This window comes from Papilio polytes, unplaced genomic scaffold (assembly GCF_000836215.1).
Source record: "Papilio polytes unplaced genomic scaffold, Ppol_1.0 DF823691.1, whole genome shotgun sequence".
Classification (NCBI taxonomy): domain Eukaryota; kingdom Metazoa; phylum Arthropoda; class Insecta; order Lepidoptera; family Papilionidae; genus Papilio; species Papilio polytes.
The window spans coordinates 72,772-90,389 of record NW_013525513.1 but is presented as its reverse complement, the minus strand read 5'-3'; the positions used below and the strand labels follow the sequence as shown (position 1 = coordinate 90,389).

Here is a 17,618-nt window from a genome sequence, read left to right as displayed (position 1 = left end):
AAGAATGCATATACAGAACTGTGTTCGACATTTGTATTGTAATGTCCTGCGAATAACTTAAAATAATCCATACTATACCAACGGATTTCCGATATGACTTTGGTTTGGATTTCCGAGCCGCTATAAAGTTTGAATAGTACTATACTAGGTACATACAACTAACAAGTGTGTGTAGTGACAGTGAGTTAACATTCACAGTATGTGACAGCCGCGACGTAAGAAAATATATTTGTACCCGACATTTTCGCACTCAGTGTTATCGAAGTGAGAAATGTGTATCACACGCATATAATTATTTAATGAGTACTACTAATTGTGGTTTAATTAACAATTAATAACAAAAATGGTGCATAAAATACAAGATCAAATTGCGAGTACCATTCCAGTTAGTCGAATACGATGTGTCGCATCTCAGGTAAGTAAATTTTTATTTCGATTTACATTATTTAAGAACAGTAGGTATTTTTAATATAGACAAATATTTTATTTACAGTTATCCATACAATTTAAAAATATTTTAGTAAGAGTGCATTTAAAGTATGGGTACAGGCAAAGATTATCGCCGATTTTATACAATACAATGACTGATTTTGCAAGTATCGAAAGCACTTTTCAAAAATACGTACCCGTTCATTAGCAAGCATTCGCTAATTAATAGCTGTTTCTTGTACATCAATGTGAAATCTGCGTAATATAAAGTTTGCACGTTCAGATTGTTTTTATTTTTCTAAGTGTATAAGTACTCTTTGATGCTAATAAAAAAAGTATAAGAAAAACTTATGAAGACGAGTTTATCGAGCGTGAACATAAAAAGTAAATAGCTTAGCTTAGAGTAATTAAAAACAAAACAATGATTTGTAATTAAAAAAAAATACAATTTTGTGCATAAACGTTTTGTGATCAGTATATTTTATATAAAGATATAGGCAGCAACAACTTGTTTGTACAGTTGTATCGGTAGTGTTTTACGTGTTAAAAACATTTCTAGAACTACAGGTTCTATCACGAATATTTGCGCCACAGTTGCAAGAACGTTTTCTTAACTTCATCAAGCAGCGCTGCAAAAATCTTATACAAAATTTCTCGATAACATAATAGAAATTTCTCAAGAGTATTCGTGATAAACCCTCAGGAACATTTTACGTAAATACTTCAAATCGAAAGTAGTGTTGTTCTTCAGATCCCGTAATCCGGTAATAACATTTTTTTTAATACTAATTATCAGGACTGTACAAAGTAACGGTAATATTATATAGTAATAAAATGAAACAAACAGGATTAAAAAAACTTTATTGACTTGATATAAAAATCACTTGCGGAACTTACTCGTACAAGATCTTGTTACGATTATAAAAATCGAGTTACTAAAATTTTACGAAACCGTTAGTCAGTTCTGCCGTCTTCAGCGTGTATTCAGACAAAATTACAACAATTTTAAGAACAAATTGGTGAATTCCAAAAGATATGGAGAAAAAACAAAGAACCTCCAAACTGAACACAAATCTCCTTTTAAAAGTAAATGCAATCATGATATCAGTAAAATAAGTAGATATAAGAGTAAAAAAGCACGCCTTCGATTGTTACTGTAAGGCTCGTATATAACTTTAATGAGATCGTAAACTGTCTCGTTCAAGGACTTGAAATTCACAATCTCTTACTCAAACTGCCGCAAAAACTACCATTTTCGGCGACAGAGAAACTTAAAATGTTTCAAAAAATATTGTATATGAAATTAAATTTAACATAACTTCGGAATATCTTGAAATTCGGCAATAAAATAAATGCGACAATTGTAACCGTGGCCTTCCATCGTTGTTTCTTAAAACGGATATAACAATAAGGTTTTTTGTTTTTGACTGTCAAAAATAAACGCCTCTTTATATGCTTAGTGGTAATCGAAGTATGGGATCATTAAATGGTTTTAATTGAATAAAATTCTCATATGATTTTAACATAAAAAAGTTTAACAATCCTTATCTCCATAGAAGGCTGAAATGTTACCAATTGTCTTTCACCGTCCTTATTTTCTCAGTCAACTCAAACAAAAATAATGTGCAAATAAAATACATCTTCACACGAGGTCATCGTATTTAATGTCACTGAATAATTCTTTAATTTGAACAGATTATTTCATTGTTTATCTTTGGTTAACATAAATCCTAACATCTTACAATATAGTGAAACAGTTACTACATATACATTGTACATACAAAGATATAATCTTTACTACTTTCGTGATAACTAATGTAAAGGATTTACTTAACAAAAGATTTTAACATCTTAAAACATTGTTAACCTAATAATAAAATGTCTATACAATGTTTGCGTTGACGTCTTTCAAATTCAAGGTAAAATATTTTTTAAATGCAAGTTTATTGTCGCCTAAAATTCATCAACACATCTAAATAGTCGACAGGAAAATCGAATTTTGAATATCAAAATAACTCTTCAAATTAATATTCGAATAATAAAACTAAATTGAGGATAACCTTATCGTGGAATCTATGCAGTTTTGAGTAACCAGTTTTTGTTTCTTCTTAAACATTTGCAAAGATTGTAATTGTACCAATATCTTAAAATAATATTAAATAAGTTTATATACTTATGTGTGCATTTATCCGCGTATTTCAACCTCTAAAGAACACCAGTTTACCTTGGTTCCAACCTCTCTATATAAACTACCAATGTAATCTTCACGCATCATATAAACAAAAAGGTCAATTATAAAATTTGAGATGGTTTTAGCTTCCATACAAAAAATATATATTTAATGGCACGCATTTGGTAGGATCTTTCCAGAAATCTCAAGAGCCATTAGTTTATTTAGCAATATAATCAATATAGATATTGCGAATCACTTATTTAATTGGTTGCAATAATATCTTCCAGGTAATAGCATGTATGCCGCCCAACTTTCTTTTACTGGACCTTGGAATGGCGATTAGTTTCGCCACAATCGCAGTGCCGAGTCTACTCAATGCTAAAGAAGGGTTATCCTTAGATGAAACGCAAGCGTCATGGTTTGGTAAGTATCACATCACATCATCACCAGCTCACTATACATCCCCACTGAGGGGCTCAGAGCCTACCCTAATAAGAGGTGACTAGACTATAGTCAACCATGCTGGCCCACTGCGGGTTTGTTGACTTCACATAGAATTTTTTCGCTGATATGTGCAGGCATCACGATGTATTCCCTCAACGTAAGAACGTCGCATGCAGAATCTTAGTTTGATTATACGTGTACTTAAACATCTCTGAGCAATGTAATTATTACAAATATTATGGATACAAAGATCTCCATTAACTGTATTACATGTTATTAATATTATAAATGCGAAAAGTTTGGATGGACGGATGGATGTTTACTAGAGTTTGTAGCCTAAACGGCTGAAAGAATCTTTATGAAATTTGGCATAGATGTAGAACAAAGTCTGGAAGAACTAGGCTACTTGCTTTTCTTTTGTTTTAATCCCACGCGGACGGAATCGCGGGCGAAAGCTAGTATCTTATACAGTTAGTGAAGAATAGAAACTAATGAGGAATACAAATCGAAATATATCTAACGCTACAAAATCATTCAAGCAGTTTTGACTATGGGCATTCACAATGGAGCAAATATGATATAAACGCGCACATCCTTCTACGTCAGTTGGGTTTATTCCGATCTCCTATTTAGAGACTACAGTGTACTAGAATGTTCTAGAACATCCATTCATATATTCGCTCTAAAAATACCGTGGCGTTTGTTATTATTTGAAATTCAAGACTTTTGTCAACAATGATGCTTATGTTGAACCAAATCATAACATTATTCTTTTCTTATCAGAAAAATCTTTTTTTTTTTCATTGTGTAAAAATAAATTGTTATAATAGTGTAATTACGTAGACAATAACACGATGGTAAACGATGTAATAATACTGTACAATGACGTTCAACATGAAGGTGCATGTCTACATTTTTGACAGATCGAGGTCATCGATGTACACTCATGACTGAAACATGCACAATGTATTATTTGCCGTATTCAAATATTAACAATGCGTCATACAAGTTTAATTACATACATCTATAATGTTCACGACTACATATGGACTGCTTAAAGATATCCGTGTATGGCCCTTGGTATATATGTGTATTTTTTTTTCAGGTAGTCTTTCATATTTAACTCAGCCAGTTGGTGCATTACTATCAGGTCCGGTAGTAGACTTTTGCGGTCGTAAAAGAGCTAACTTCTTAGTCAATATACCGCATCTGGTGGCTTGGTTATTGCTGTATTTCTCATGGGATCTACCATCTCTGTTCATCGCCAATGGACTCTTAGGATTGGGAACTGGCATTATGGAAGCACCGATCAACTCTTATGTAGGGGAAATCAGGTAAAATACCTCTGTTTATACCTTGCTGTTGGCTTCCATTGCGGAAGTGTTTCTACAAAGATTGTATTAAAATTTATTGCGGTAAAAGTGCGAAGTGGCCACTGCACATAAAAGTCATCATCTAGTAAAAATTACTTTAGTACTCTGCCTTAATGTTTTTCAGGTATATCTATTTTGTAATTTAGAGGCTGATAAGCTAATGGTCATAGTAATTCGATTCCAATGGCATCATGAATTTCGAAAGACAAAGATATAACTTTTAGGTCAATGGCTGCAATCTTATCAATACAATGTTAATCAGAGAGAATTTAAAATACGAAGATTTATCACAATATAAATATTAACTGCAATAAAAATACCTCAGTGTAAATAGATTATGATGGTTCAATGGGCTTTTTAAATTATAAAAAAATTACATGATCCATTATTCGATCAACGGTAGGCAATGCATCGGCTATTGTGAATGTCTATGCGCAGCGGTTGCTTCGCTATTTTGGCGGTATCAGATGGCCACTTGCTCGTTTGCCACCTTATGATGTAAAAAAATATCATGTATTTGAGTATTCCGAAAGACCATGATTGTCATAAAGTAAGGGATAATGTATGCTTTGCCTCGACTACGACTATTAAATAATAAATTCAAAACTACAATCATACAAATAGAGTTGTATTGGCACGTCTCTCGTCTGGCTCTTTATTATCTACTTGTGGTCGCTGACCCGAATTCCAGAGCAAATCAATCAATTTTATTTTAAGGATGTTATTGATCTTAGAAGATCAGCAAGAGCTGGAAAAGTTTAAATAGCATGTAATGAATTAGCTATATATTTTAAATATCTTAGTGACAATTTAAGTACTTTTACTATATGGATATGTGTGTTAAAATTTCAGTGAACCATCTGTACGCGGGGCTCTTTGCACACTGACCCAACTATTTACCTCGATCGGTGTATTCGTGATGTACTTCCTCGGTACTGTAGTGGACTGGCGAAGAGCGGCGCTAATAAGTCTTGTGGTACCTGTCAGCTCTATGGCTTTTGTGTTCTTGGTAAGTGACCACCACTGGCTATTGTTGTGTAATGATTACCTCAAACTCGCAAAAACAATATTAACAGACTTTGACTGAAGTACATGCTATACATTTTTGTAATATACTTACAGGTTCCAGAAACACCGGTATGGTTACTTTCTAGAGGCAGAGAAAAGGATGCGTTAAAGTCACTGTGTTATCTGAGGGGATGGACTAAACCAGAAGATGTTAAAGAAGAATTCGATGAGCTGGTGGAGTATAGCAAGAAGCTTCAGAAATGTGTTATTTGTGACAAGATTGATGACGTAACGAAGAGTTGTGAACACTATAAGATGAATTCATTTAAAAGGTATATACGAGTAACAATTCGGATGTATTTCAACTATCTAATGTAGCATTAAAACATTATGCCTTATTACTAACTTTGTATATTTAGTAGCAGAAAAAACACAAAATTAGTGAAAAGTAAGGGAAAATGATACGACTTTGTTAAAATAAAAAATAAAAACTCATAGTAGGCATACAAATTCTATACGTTGCTTTGCATAAGTATCTTTAAGACAATTATGTTAGGTAGTTTTAGTGGTTATAACTACAAGATCGTAAATGTTCTTCCCCTAGATCTATCTACAAATTTAGATACGTGATGCTGGGTAAAGAGACAATGAGACCGTTGGTGTTGGTGATGATGTACTTTTTATTCTACGTGATGAGCGGCCTCGCGCCCATCAGACCCAACATGGTGAACATATGCGGCGCACTCGGCATGGCGCAAGACGGGAAAGTTGTTGTCGTAAGAAACTTTATATATATTCAAACGCAATATATACTTTTATGTTGTCCAAGACAACTTTAGTATTTGAACCTTTAGTTATAATCAAAGATACATCTGCAGCCTTTAAAATGTCAAAGTTCTTTGTTACTTTAGCAGTTGTCGCTTGCTTGTTTTCCGCCTAAAACTACCTAATTGTGATAAAACAATTTCCCTTTTCAGCTAATGGTTGGCGTTATAACCTTCTTAACTGCTCTCGTAGTGGTGATGTTAATAAAAGTGGTTGGTAAACGCAAACTAGCAATATCAGCGATGTTCGGTACTGCTATCTTCTGCGCCGCTCTCAGCGTCTACTCCAGAAAGAATCTCGCAGACTCTGTTTATTCTTATGACACTAATACGTTCCCGACGGAAAAGAGCTATGTACCTTTGGTATTGTTTTATATGGTGGCTACTTTCACTGGACTCGCTGTGCCTTGGGTTCTGCTAGGAGAAGTGTTTCCGTTTAGGTAAGATATGGTTTTTAACTAGTGTTTAAGTCATCTACTCCATTATAAATGAAAGACTTTCATATTCTTTACATTGCCATAATTAATCTAATGGTTTTTTTAGGAGTCGTGCTTCAGCTCAAGGTATCGCAGCAGCCAGCAATTACATATTTAGTTTTCTCGCCGCGAAAACTTTCATTGACCTTGAGATCAATTTAAAATTATGGGGCACCTTTGCTACTTATTCAGGGTTTGGTTTCCTCGGCACTATATACTTGTACTTCTATTTGCCCGAAACAGAAGGCAAAACGCTACAAGAAATAGAAGATTTCTACAATGAAGATAAATCGAAAACATTCGCCGACGATCCATTTATAAATTTCTTTAAGAGATTCAAAAGAAAAAAGTATTCAATGTAATTAAAACTATTGTGATTAATTTTTAACTTTACTTAAGGACCATAAATTAAATAAAAGTCTCTAACTTTCTATGCTGTTTGTTTTTTTGTAACAACCTACAGCTGATTGACAGATCTCACGTATAGTAATCATAAATTAAAAAAAAATAATCTATAACGCCTTTCCTTTTAATACATATCCAAAACAAAGAGCGGGCGCACGTTTTTCACTAAAATGTCGCACAACTGTTGTGCGATTGTCGATTGTTTCGCAGACAATTCAACTGTTTGGTTGCACAACTAAAAATCGAATAGTGTGCGCTCCTCCATATAAGCTCATAGGAACCAAAATGCGATTAAACAGTTGTGCGATAGTTTTGTCATGCGTGTGTGCGCGCTCTTACTCTTATTCAGGACAGATGCTTTATACATATCAGTATCAGGTACACTATATTCTAACGCTACAACAAGAAAAACAAAAGTGTATCTAAGTTTTTAATCACCTCACTTCACAACTACACTAAAATATAAAATTGACTAATAATTACAATTCCGGATTTTCAACTTTGGCCATAAACAGAGGCGTGGTGAGTTTGTTATCCCAAAGTATTGCAATGAATGGTCTATCAGCGGTGAAAGATGTAGAAGGATCATCGTAGGAAAGTGCGACCACTGATAAAGAAGTGGCAGCTGAGGCGGAACCTCCGTTCTCGTCAATAGATAGAATCGCACTGTGGATACCAGATGAGATACGCGGTGAAATCCCATTCTTATGACCAATGCCGCTGAGTTCTGCTTCATTACCAAACATTGTCCAAATTCCAAGCTGTAAAAAAACGGAGGTAAAATTTAATATCTGTCTTCACATTCATGTCTTCACCGTAAAGAAGTTTGGCAGAGTATGTCTAAAGTCTTTGTTCAATCTTCTAATCCCTGTCTTAATTCGTAAATGAATAGTCATTTTAAAAGATACTTAAAAATGTAACAATAATAAGTATTATTAATGTTCACTTACCGCGTTAAAAACAGATTGCACGTCGCTATCTTGCTTGATAGTAAACTTGGGGATTTTAATCTTAACTTCCTTAGGTTCAAGGTTTTGGTATGAATATAGTTGTGGCTCCGTCAATGATAGAAGTACGTTATTCACGTTGTTCCCCTTCAGTGGAAGTATGAACATCATGGAGTATTGACTGCCCTGGAATATCGATATGAAACTATAAATATTTTGTGTAAAATCATGGACATCCGCAATACCAGAGGAACTATAGATGCGTTGCCGGTCTTTGAGGAAAAGGTAGGCTCGCTTCTTGAAGGGCTCTAATTCGAAATGGTACGCGATACAATTTTTGGATACGCCACTGATCATATACATTCATTATGCGCTATGAAATAAGTATAAATTTTGTATATGAAGTGCGAACGCGATGGCATCATTACAGGCACGGAATTTACCCATAAAAACCAAGTCTAAACCATTTGTTGACACGTCTATGTTCATATTAAACATTTTTTTTAGAAGTGGCACACGATACGTAATGGTTCCTAAGGTACAAAGTCCTAAATAATCTGGACAAATATTCACATTCTTTTCGCATAAGTCACGCATCAGCCCCTTAGACAAAGTGACTTTCGATTATCGATGTCGCTTATAGCATCGACAAAATGTATCAAAATGCATAGGAATGCATACGTGACTTATCAAATGTTATTATTGTCAGTTCTATACATTTTATGATAGACTTTTCGATCAGCGATAGCGATAATCGATGTTACTTTGTCTAAGGAGGCAGATTTTTTTTACATGTATGTATAAAATTAATTTAATAAAACTTACCGCGAATGGGAGTACCATTATTTGTGATTTTAACACTGGATCGACATCAGTTCTGACCGTTCTTGTCGCTTGCATGAATTTCGCTAACTTCTGGGAACCATCGCTCAGAGTGAATATATTGTCCTCTGTCAGCTCTGGTCTAAATTTAATGTCCCACGTGCCTTTGAAGTATATAGCATTCACCAATACCATTAAACTTTCTGGTGCAATAGACTCTATGGATAAAAAACAAAAAAGTCATTATTTATTTATGTTTAAAGTAAAAGTAGAAGCAGCGGATACATTTGGTGTAACAGGTCCTAAAAATCTAATGGCCGGTTTCCCTTTTAACCATTCGTTAGTGTTTTTGATTCGATAACTACGTGAAATGTGTTTCCGAAGTTTTACTCCGTTTAAATATAGGTCAACCTAACACTTATAAAGCACTAGGTAATGGTATAATAAATGTAAACACAGCATAAGACAAAAAAAAACATTTTTTTTATTAATACGATGTTGTACTTCTATCTAACTAATATTATAAATGCGAAAGTTTAGATTAGTTTAGATGGATGGATGAATGGATGGTTGTATGGATGTTTGTTAGAGTTTGTAGCCTAAATTTGGCATAGATTTAGAGCAGTGTATGGAAGAACACATAGGCTACTTACTTTTGTTTTTTACATAAGTTAATCGAAAAAAGCAACATACAAAGTTATGCGATTTGTAAAAAGATACTGGATGAAGTCTCAAAAATTACCTGGTGTTAAAAGATTTGTAATCTTGTGATTCGTTTTATCAGACACCCAACTGTTGATCCTCGCCACAGTTCCGTAAGGATCGTTGAAGTTCGCACTGGTGACGTCACTGCCGAAAGCATTGATTGCATTTGTTTTGAACTTCTTGTCAAGTGTAAAGCCATTTGCTATATACAAGTTGCTTGCAATCTTCAGAATGCTGCTGGAACCACGTTTCTATTGGAAAAACAAAAGAACACTACGTTAAAGCCAACTTGGAAAAAGACTTAGAGAAACAAAGGACTCTTAATATAGAACAGTGAAGAAGTACTTATACGTATTATGAATGATGATGGGATCATCACATAATAAAGCCTAAACCGTTCGTTTGCTTAGCGCCTGCTTTATTATAACTGGAATTTAAAATTAGTAACAGACATTCTTAAAAATTCGTGCATTGTTGTTATACAATCACAAACTAAATCCAAGCAGTTCCAAATTAACTTTTAATTATTTAACCCTCGCATATTGTTTGTGTGTAAATTTAAATATAAAATATATACCGACTTACCGACCACACCAAATAGTTATTACTAAATAATTATATAAGATTGGTTAAATATTTCCATAATTTAGACGCAATACAAAAACATAATCATTTAATTTGACTCTTTTCTATACTTTTTTTATCTTGTCTTCAATATAATTACTCCCATGAAACATGAAATTCATAGACAAACATTGCTTAAATTTTTAACTTTGTAATAATGTGGTTGAAATTCTTTTTTAAATTTTTAATTCGAATTTTAAAAAAATCTAAATCTTTTTCTATAACTCTCTGGGTAGCAGAAACAAACAGTTTAACGCCACATCTGCGACTCATTTGTTTTTTAACTGCGAGCGCACATCTAAAACCAAACTATCGCACAACTGTTTAGTCGCGTTTTGATTCCTATGAGCATATATAGAGGTGCGCACACTACTCGATTTTTAATTGTGCAACTAAACAGTTGAATTGGCTGCGAAACAATCGACAATCAAAATAATTTTGCGATGGTTTACTCAAAGGTGGCCAGCTCTTTAAGTGCAGTGTGTCGAGATACATAATCAACTTCAGGCAGGCAAGAATGCTGTTATTGTGCATCAACCTTATTAGTATTTCTTGTCTTTGCAACATTAAAAATGATAGAATAATGAGCATACCTTCATAAATGATGTGAGTCCTTTAAACAATATTTGCGATGCGTCCGGAGTCAACTGGAGAGCCTGAGTGATTTCTTGCTGCGTGTACCCAAAGGAGCCTTGTTGTACAAGAGCTAACAGTATCGCGATGGAATACGGTGATATCACACTATTCCCTTGGATATTTACGGTCTGAAAATCATATAAAACTAATTATGTTCAATGTTCATTTAATACATATCAAGCATACATAAAATAACGGATGCTTAACTTGGGAAACCACATTCTTAACATATCACAAATTATTTTCCTTGTTTCTCAATAGTTTGCATATTTTTTATTCTATGTATGCAATATGAGTTAATAAAATTAAAATTTCTAATAAGAATTAGACTTGAGATTAGTTTTTAAAAAGGTTCACGATACATTTCTAAGAACGTGGGCACACCTTTGACTAACTATTGCAAAACTATTTAGTCGCAATTTGATGCTTATGAGGTAATATGGAGGTACTCACACTATTCGATTTTTAGTTGTGCAACTAAACAGTTGAATTGGATGCAAAATAATCGACAATCGCACAACAATAGTTCGATAAATTAGTCCAAGATGTGCGCCCGCTCCTAATGTAAAAAAAAAACTCACCTTAAACAATTTCAGACCAAATTTAGTTATAGCAAGAGTTTCGTTGTTGTAATTTGCATTTTGGCCTGTTATTCCGGTATTGTCAGTGCCAAACTTCGATGGTAGACCGCTGTTTATTTTTTGTGTATTCGTTTGACCCGAAAAATAAATTTGATTATTCGGTACGTTAGCTTGAGGTTGCTGGTTTTGTGAATAGACAGGCAGCTGTTGTTGGATTTGCTGATTTTGTAAATAATTCTGTTGATTTTGCTGGTTTTGGAGATAATTTTGTTGTTGGTTTTGCTGATTTTGAAGATAATTCTGTTGTTGCGGTTGCTGATTTTGGAGATAATTTTGTTGTTGGTTTTGCTGATTTTGAAGATAATTCTGTTGTTGCGGTTGCTGATTTTGGAGATAATTCTGTTGTTGCGTTTGTTGATTTTGGAGATTATACTGTGTCTGTGATTGTAGATTTTGTTGGAAATTCTGTTGCTGTTGTTGTATATTTTGTTGTTGTGGTCTTACAGTTTGTTGGTAATTCGTTTGTTGTTGCTGGTTTTGTGGGTAAAAATTTGATTGTTGGCTTGAGTCCAGTTGTGGCTGTGCGTTCTGTTGCAATTGTAGTTGTACATTTTGTGGTTGTTGCAATTGCAACGGGAGCGCAACACTTTTTTTGTTAGTCTGCAATTGTGTTTGCTTCTGTTGTTGAACACTGGGTTGAAACACTATCTGATGTGATTGTTTTTTATTTTTTTGAGTTTGTTGTTGAATCTGTATATTGGGTTGATAATCTGATGACCTTTTTTCAGCTCCCAGTCCATTATTCAAATATGATTGATCCGTATTCTGGGAATACCGCCGAGAATTTGGATTAACATTTACTCCAAACGGATCTATGTTAAATTGCGGAATATTTGAAAGAATAAATCGTTCGAAGTCATTACTTGATTGATATGTCTGGGAATCTGCTGTCCATATTAAAATAGAATATGCTATTATTACTGAAAGTAATAAATTGTTTCGTTAGTTGAGTGACGTAACAAAATTTAACATAATCAAGAATAATGCACTATAACAATGTTCATCACAACTGAGTCACAACAATAATAAATTCTACTTACGTTTTAAAATCATTGTAAACTTAAATTATCCACTGACATGAAACAATATACAGCAATTTATTTATCACAAATAATAAGATATTTTAACAACATTAATATGAGATATTTTATCGGCACAACATACACGTTCGCTCGCCACTACTAAAGCCCGATGTAAGCCGAATGGTCACAAACAACAGAATTATCTGATCCTTCATTACGAATTCTTGTTCAATCAAATTAGAACTATATCCCTCAAGTTATAAAGTTTATTATGTTTATTGTGTCTTTACTGATGATACGAGTCGTCTAAACAACTTAGCAGACATTTCGAGACTTGGTTTTTCCATGGCAGCCGGTTTTTTTTTGTTTTCCTGGCGCTTTAAACATCTTTAAGTTGAGATGTTTTAAAAATATCAGGTCGGGGACTCATAAAATTATTCTTTTATATCAATAATTATAATTATATCCTTATTTGACCTTTTGTGTAAGAAAAATAAACTGTTTTATGTTATACATTTAATAATATATACAAAGTGTTTGAAGATTACAATTTTCAAGTATTTTCTTGTGTCTATATTTTCGTTGTGAAAGTCAGTCAAATTGAGAATATTTTTGAAACTTTTAACATTAGGTACTTATTGCTATTTTACATTAATAAATCTATTTACTATTTTCTCTGTAGTTCATGTTTGTCTGTCAATATTAGGTACTATATTTTTAAATCTAGAAGTCAACTATTTATTTGTAGGTTAGGTAAATAGAATAGAATCAAGTCAATAAATGAATGATTAAAAATAGAAAATAAGTTAAGTTAAAGTTAAGTACTCTACATGAATCACTTAAAAAAATTAAAAAGCGACTAGTAAGTTGTAATATTTGTAATATTTCCTGGCCTACAATTATTACTACTACTTTAAAAAAGAGTGAATCTGCCATATTTTTTTTACAATCAAACAAATGACAATAGCCAATAAATTAAAATAAAATATAACCAATTTACAGAAGAGAACAAGTAATATTTAAACTTTTTATAATTTATCCAGAAAAACTCGAGTATTACAATTAAAATATCTCATACAGTCGGTCAGTCGAGGCATTCCGCCATCTTGTTTTTTATTCTTAAAGTCAACCAACCAGTCTCAAGATCACGTCACTATTCCGTTTTGTTGCGAGCATTTTCCTCAATAAAGTCTACGTACAGTCGGCGAATGTATCTTTAACGAATTTGATCACCTTTTGCGCTACGAAATGTGGACCTGCCCCGAAAAGCTCGATGGGCGCTTTGTATTCGAAATTATTTTGTGCAACAACACCGACAGCTCGACGTAACCGCGAGCATAACGCACACACGTTCTCTGTTTTCTTCTGTATTGCTTGAAATCTAAAATAAAATAACACATGATATTTACAAACACTATATTTCTTACCAAAGGAATAAAAGAGGACATTTTATGATTTAAGAAGAAATAACCAATCCAATTGCTCATTGCCCAGTCATAAAATCCTGTCCTATGTTAAAAGATAATCTAGACAAGTCTCTATTATATTGATTAAAAGCAATAAAAAAAGTAACGTGCAAAATTGATGATACATGACGTCAACCCGTTTAATAAATAATTGCTCCATGAATATTTTGTTATTAAATCTATAATATTACCTTTAAAAATACTGACTAAAGATGTTACCTTTTTTAATAACGCATCTATTACATATAACCGTTCATGATCTTTAGCGTTTTGACCTTTGTAACAAAAGGAGTAAACAGGATAACAGGAAAATAGTTCTAATTACTCTATATAATATACTAAATCGATGAATATTTCCTTTTCTATATGCAGTTATATAGCGACTGTTATTTGATTTGTGGCGCCCCTTTCCGTCAATCACCCATGGCTGTCGCCTAACGCCAGCGCCGTTTGAGAATATAAGTATACTTACATTGGACAACTATGAAGTCGCTGGATGGATTCCCGGTCGCCCAACGCTATAAGTGCATTCCGCACACAAACTCCCGCAATAATTGACGGCAATTCAGCACTGAACGACTTGTCAATCATCAGAGCTGACATGCAAAGAAACGTTGCAGCAATTTCAATCTCCCCGAAGCAAGATTTGTTTGAAACCCATGATAAATACGTGATGAAATCTTGCGGGACTATCGGTTGTTTGGGGAATTTCTGTAATAAATAGTTAAGTGGTTTAAAATGACAATAACCTTAATCTCAAACATATATACTATATATCAAGATTTACTAGGAGTAGCTAGCTGCTTCCGTCTACCAAAAAAAGGTAAATATTCTCACCAGCTTATTCAAGATTCCTAGTTCAGTCTTCCTGAGTTGATTACAGCTGAACGCTTTATTAGAGTACTTAACGAGTCTAGAGGCCATTGCAATAGGACCATGTATCTTCTGCGCTATCCAGAAGCATGCGGCGGCTACCAGCTGTAACTGATCCACTTGCACCACGCGACCGCAGAGCACAGAATCTAAGTACCAAGATGCGGTCTGGACTACAGCCGGATTTCCTCGTGGACCCTAAAATAAATGCCAGGAACAAATTCGTCCTCATGAAATTAAAAAAATAATAATAAATATTGCCCACGTTACTCACAGATGAAAACCTTTCGAACGGTGAAAGAATTTTTAAATCGCCCTAATAGTTTTTAAGTTATATTAATACATATACTGGAGGAGGAAAGATCGCGACGATCTCTTCCGGCGACGGGAGGAGAGATTGGCTGGCGCCTCGGCGAACAAGATAGGTAAATAAAATAGACAATTAGAAACTCCTTGAATGGCCTTTAACTTCATGATTTTTAAGTATGTGTTTTAAGTTTCTGAGTGGCATTTATAACTTGTTGAGAGGGAAACGTCATCGGTTTTTACCTAATAAAACCCAATTCCAAATGACCAGTTTAGGCGCGCAATAATATACAGGTTTATAAATTCTTAAGTCACGATTATGATAGGGATCATCGACTTCAATATAGTCTATTCTATATTTCTCATATTCCACAGTAAGGGTTTACATTACTGACCACTGAACGACTCTGCGACAATTTGTCTAGTCAAAAAAATTGTGGACATGATTTCTTGGATTTGTCAAAAATATATGCAGCATGCTTACGCGTATTACTATAGTCTATACTAATATTATAAACAGAGAAGATTTGTATTTTTGAATTTTTGTATGTATTTGATTCACGCAAAAACTACAAGCCGATTTTTAAAATTCTTTTACCATCACATAGGTAATTTATCCGTGAGTAACATAAGTTGCATTTCGTAATATTTTTTAATTTCACGCGAGCGAAGTTGCGAGTAACAGCTTGTTTTTAAAAAACAAGGAAAATAAAATTGTGAATTATTTCACTCAAATCAGAATTTAAAAACCATAACCTGGTGACCTAATAAAAAGGGAAATATGATGTAAACCGTTCAAGTCATATATAAATATCAAGTTTGCGTTGCATTCTGATCTTTGGCTCACAAACATGGCTAATTAAGTGATACAAGCAATTTGTATGTAATTAATAATAAACAAAAAATACCGGTATCTATAACCGGCCAGTTGTATTTCTTTTATATATGCAATTATATAAAACTGGTTGTAGAATGTTTCTAAAATATCATGTTCAAAGATCAATTAAGATATTTGGCAGACGAGGATAAATTGATGATTTAACCATGAAACGGTAATAATTAATTTTAAATTTAATAACAAAGTCCATCCATTCGGTAATTCTTTCTATCTCTCTTTCACCTATTATAAAAAAGTCAATTCTTTGACAACTCGTCCTCGCTCGAAAGACTCCAGTCCCAAAGGTACCATGGCGATGACATCGATGTCAAAAGCGCCTGTTACTAAACAATAGGTTCAATATCTTGACTCACGTTAACTTTCATTAGCCAGTTGAGAACGCAGGCGCGACTGATCGTAGGCAGGACGGATAGTTGGCCTGGTGTCTCGACGCTCAGCAGGTATTCAAACATGTCAGTCGCGTAATCGCTATGTAAACACTTCCTAGATATTTCCTCATCTGGAAATAAACACATAAACACATAAAATCTAAAGGGGTAGAGGTCATAAGTATATTGTGACTATGATATCATGTCAGAAATACCTCGCAAAAAATTTTGATTACACAGTATTTCACAATAAATGTGTATCTCATTCAATAATTTTTCTTACAGTTATTTGAGAATTCCATCTCCTAAGATATGTGTAATAAGTTACTAAACATAGGTAAAAGTTTAAGTAAATTCTACATTAAATAAACGTCATAGATATAATATATTTTTTACTTTTTAACAAACAGTGGGCGCCGCCAGCCGTTGATCTAGGTAATTTCAGGGTATTACAATTAATTTTGTCTTTGAATTAGTTTCCTATTTTTAATTTTTCGGGTACAGTCCTGTAGTGGATATACTACTTCCCATATTTTACCCATCTGGCGATGCGTACGAACACAAATCAACGAAAATTACTTACTGTAATCTGGACTTTGTTGATCTCGAACATTTTCATCGAATTTCAAACGACGCTTGTGTCTCTCATCACCTTTCTTTTCTGACGGTCCCAATGGTGACAGACCTTGCAACTCCCGACTATGTGGCCGTTTCAGACTTCTCTTTACATTTTTAAATTTATTCGGTTCTAATATAGGCGATTTGTATGGTGTGTCCACTCTCTTCGCTTCATTACCCAAATTCTCTTTTTCATTAAAACTGTCATCACTAATCGTTATAATACTATCGTCTTTGTCTTTCGTCTTGTCGTTTATTAGTTTAAGGTCCCAGTCGAGGTCATCATTATTATGTCTCAAAGTTATAAACTTGTCACCTATGTTTTGAGTTTGAATGTTTTGTTTAAATGGTGCAACTTTTCCATACGCTCGGCTTGATCCCGCTACAAGATCGACGCTGTTGAGATTTCTTAAAGGAACTCTTTGTTGGTCACTTTTTAATAAATGCTTCGGTAAAGCCGGCAACGGTTGAACGGGTAAAGGGATTCTTGTTTTATCGATCCATTTATTCAAGTTCTCTTTATCGGACTCCATTACGTTTTAAGCATAAACACTAATATT

The 17,618-nt window shown here is 33.8% G+C and overlaps 3 protein-coding genes across 4 annotated transcripts; 1 reads left to right on the top strand and 2 right to left on the bottom strand.

The window, feature by feature from the left end:
- Positions 1-180: 180 nt before the first annotated feature.
- On the top strand, positions 181-7,117 carry LOC106104102 (facilitated trehalose transporter Tret1-like). Of its 2 annotated transcripts, XM_013284049.1 has the most exons (8): positions 181-415; positions 2,890-3,025; positions 4,152-4,380; positions 5,272-5,428; positions 5,542-5,759; positions 6,032-6,203; positions 6,405-6,691; positions 6,795-7,117. In XM_013284049.1, exons 1-8 carry the CDS (start codon positions 344-346, stop codon positions 7,087-7,089), a joined length of 1,566 nt encoding a protein of 521 aa, XP_013139503.1. In that variant the 5' UTR covers positions 181-343; the 3' UTR covers positions 7,090-7,117. The 2 variants fall into 2 exon arrangements, with proteins under 2 accessions (XP_013139503.1, XP_013139504.1); XM_013284050.1 differs by lacking the exon at positions 181-415 and having other exon boundaries at positions 2,941-3,025; positions 4,156-4,380.
- A 432-nt stretch (positions 7,118-7,549) lies between these two features.
- LOC106104096 (leukocyte elastase inhibitor-like) lies at positions 7,550-12,708 on the bottom strand. Its single transcript, XM_013284041.1, has 7 exons — positions 12,548-12,708; positions 11,448-12,427; positions 10,824-10,994; positions 9,644-9,857; positions 8,905-9,119; positions 8,083-8,265; positions 7,550-7,893 (listed from the first exon to the last, which is right to left on the bottom strand). The coding sequence occupies exons 1-7, from the start codon at positions 12,558-12,560 to the stop codon at positions 7,612-7,614; spliced, it is 2,058 nt and encodes a 685-aa protein (XP_013139495.1). The 5' UTR covers positions 12,561-12,708; the 3' UTR covers positions 7,550-7,611.
- Positions 12,709-13,559: 851 nt separating this feature from the next.
- LOC106104034 lies at positions 13,560-17,591 on the bottom strand. The gene is made up of 5 exons (XM_013283972.1): positions 17,024-17,591; positions 16,426-16,571; positions 14,833-15,066; positions 14,468-14,706; positions 13,560-13,910 (listed from the first exon to the last, which is right to left on the bottom strand). Exons 1-5 carry the CDS (start codon positions 17,589-17,591, stop codon positions 13,721-13,723), a joined length of 1,377 nt encoding a protein of 458 aa, XP_013139426.1. The 3' UTR covers positions 13,560-13,720.
- Between the last annotated feature and the right edge of the window lie 27 nt (positions 17,592-17,618).

Bases quoted from the DNA above. Each gene is read 5' to 3' on its own strand.
- LOC106104102 (XM_013284049.1), top strand. From the start codon at position 344: ATGGTGCATAAAATACAAGATCAAATTGCGAGTACCATTCCAGTTAGT. The intron at 3,026-4,151 runs GTAAGTATCACA...TTTTTTTTTCAG, and splicing joins AACGCAAGCGTCATGGTTTG to GTAGTCTTTCATATTTAACT. The intron at 5,760-6,031 runs GTATATACGAGT...TTCTTCCCCTAG, and splicing joins AAGATGAATTCATTTAAAAG to ATCTATCTACAAATTTAGAT.
- LOC106104096 (XM_013284041.1), bottom strand. The intron at 10,995-11,447 runs GTGAGTTTTTTT...TATGATTTTCAG, and splicing joins TTGGTCTGAAATTGTTTAAG to ACCGTAAATATCCAAGGGAA. The intron at 9,858-10,823 runs GTATGCTCATTA...TTTTTCCAATAG, and splicing joins GACTCACATCATTTATGAAG to AAACGTGGTTCCAGCAGCAT.
- LOC106104034 (XM_013283972.1), bottom strand. From the start codon at position 17,591: ATGGAGTCCGATAAAGAGAACTTGAATAAATGGATCGATAAAACAAGA. The intron at 16,572-17,023 runs GTAAGTAATTTT...GTTTATTTCCAG, and splicing joins TCAACAAAGTCCAGATTACA to ATGAGGAAATATCTAGGAAG. The intron at 15,067-16,425 runs GTGAGTCAAGAT...CATTTATTTTAG, and splicing joins ACTGGCTAATGAAAGTTAAC to GGTCCACGAGGAAATCCGGC.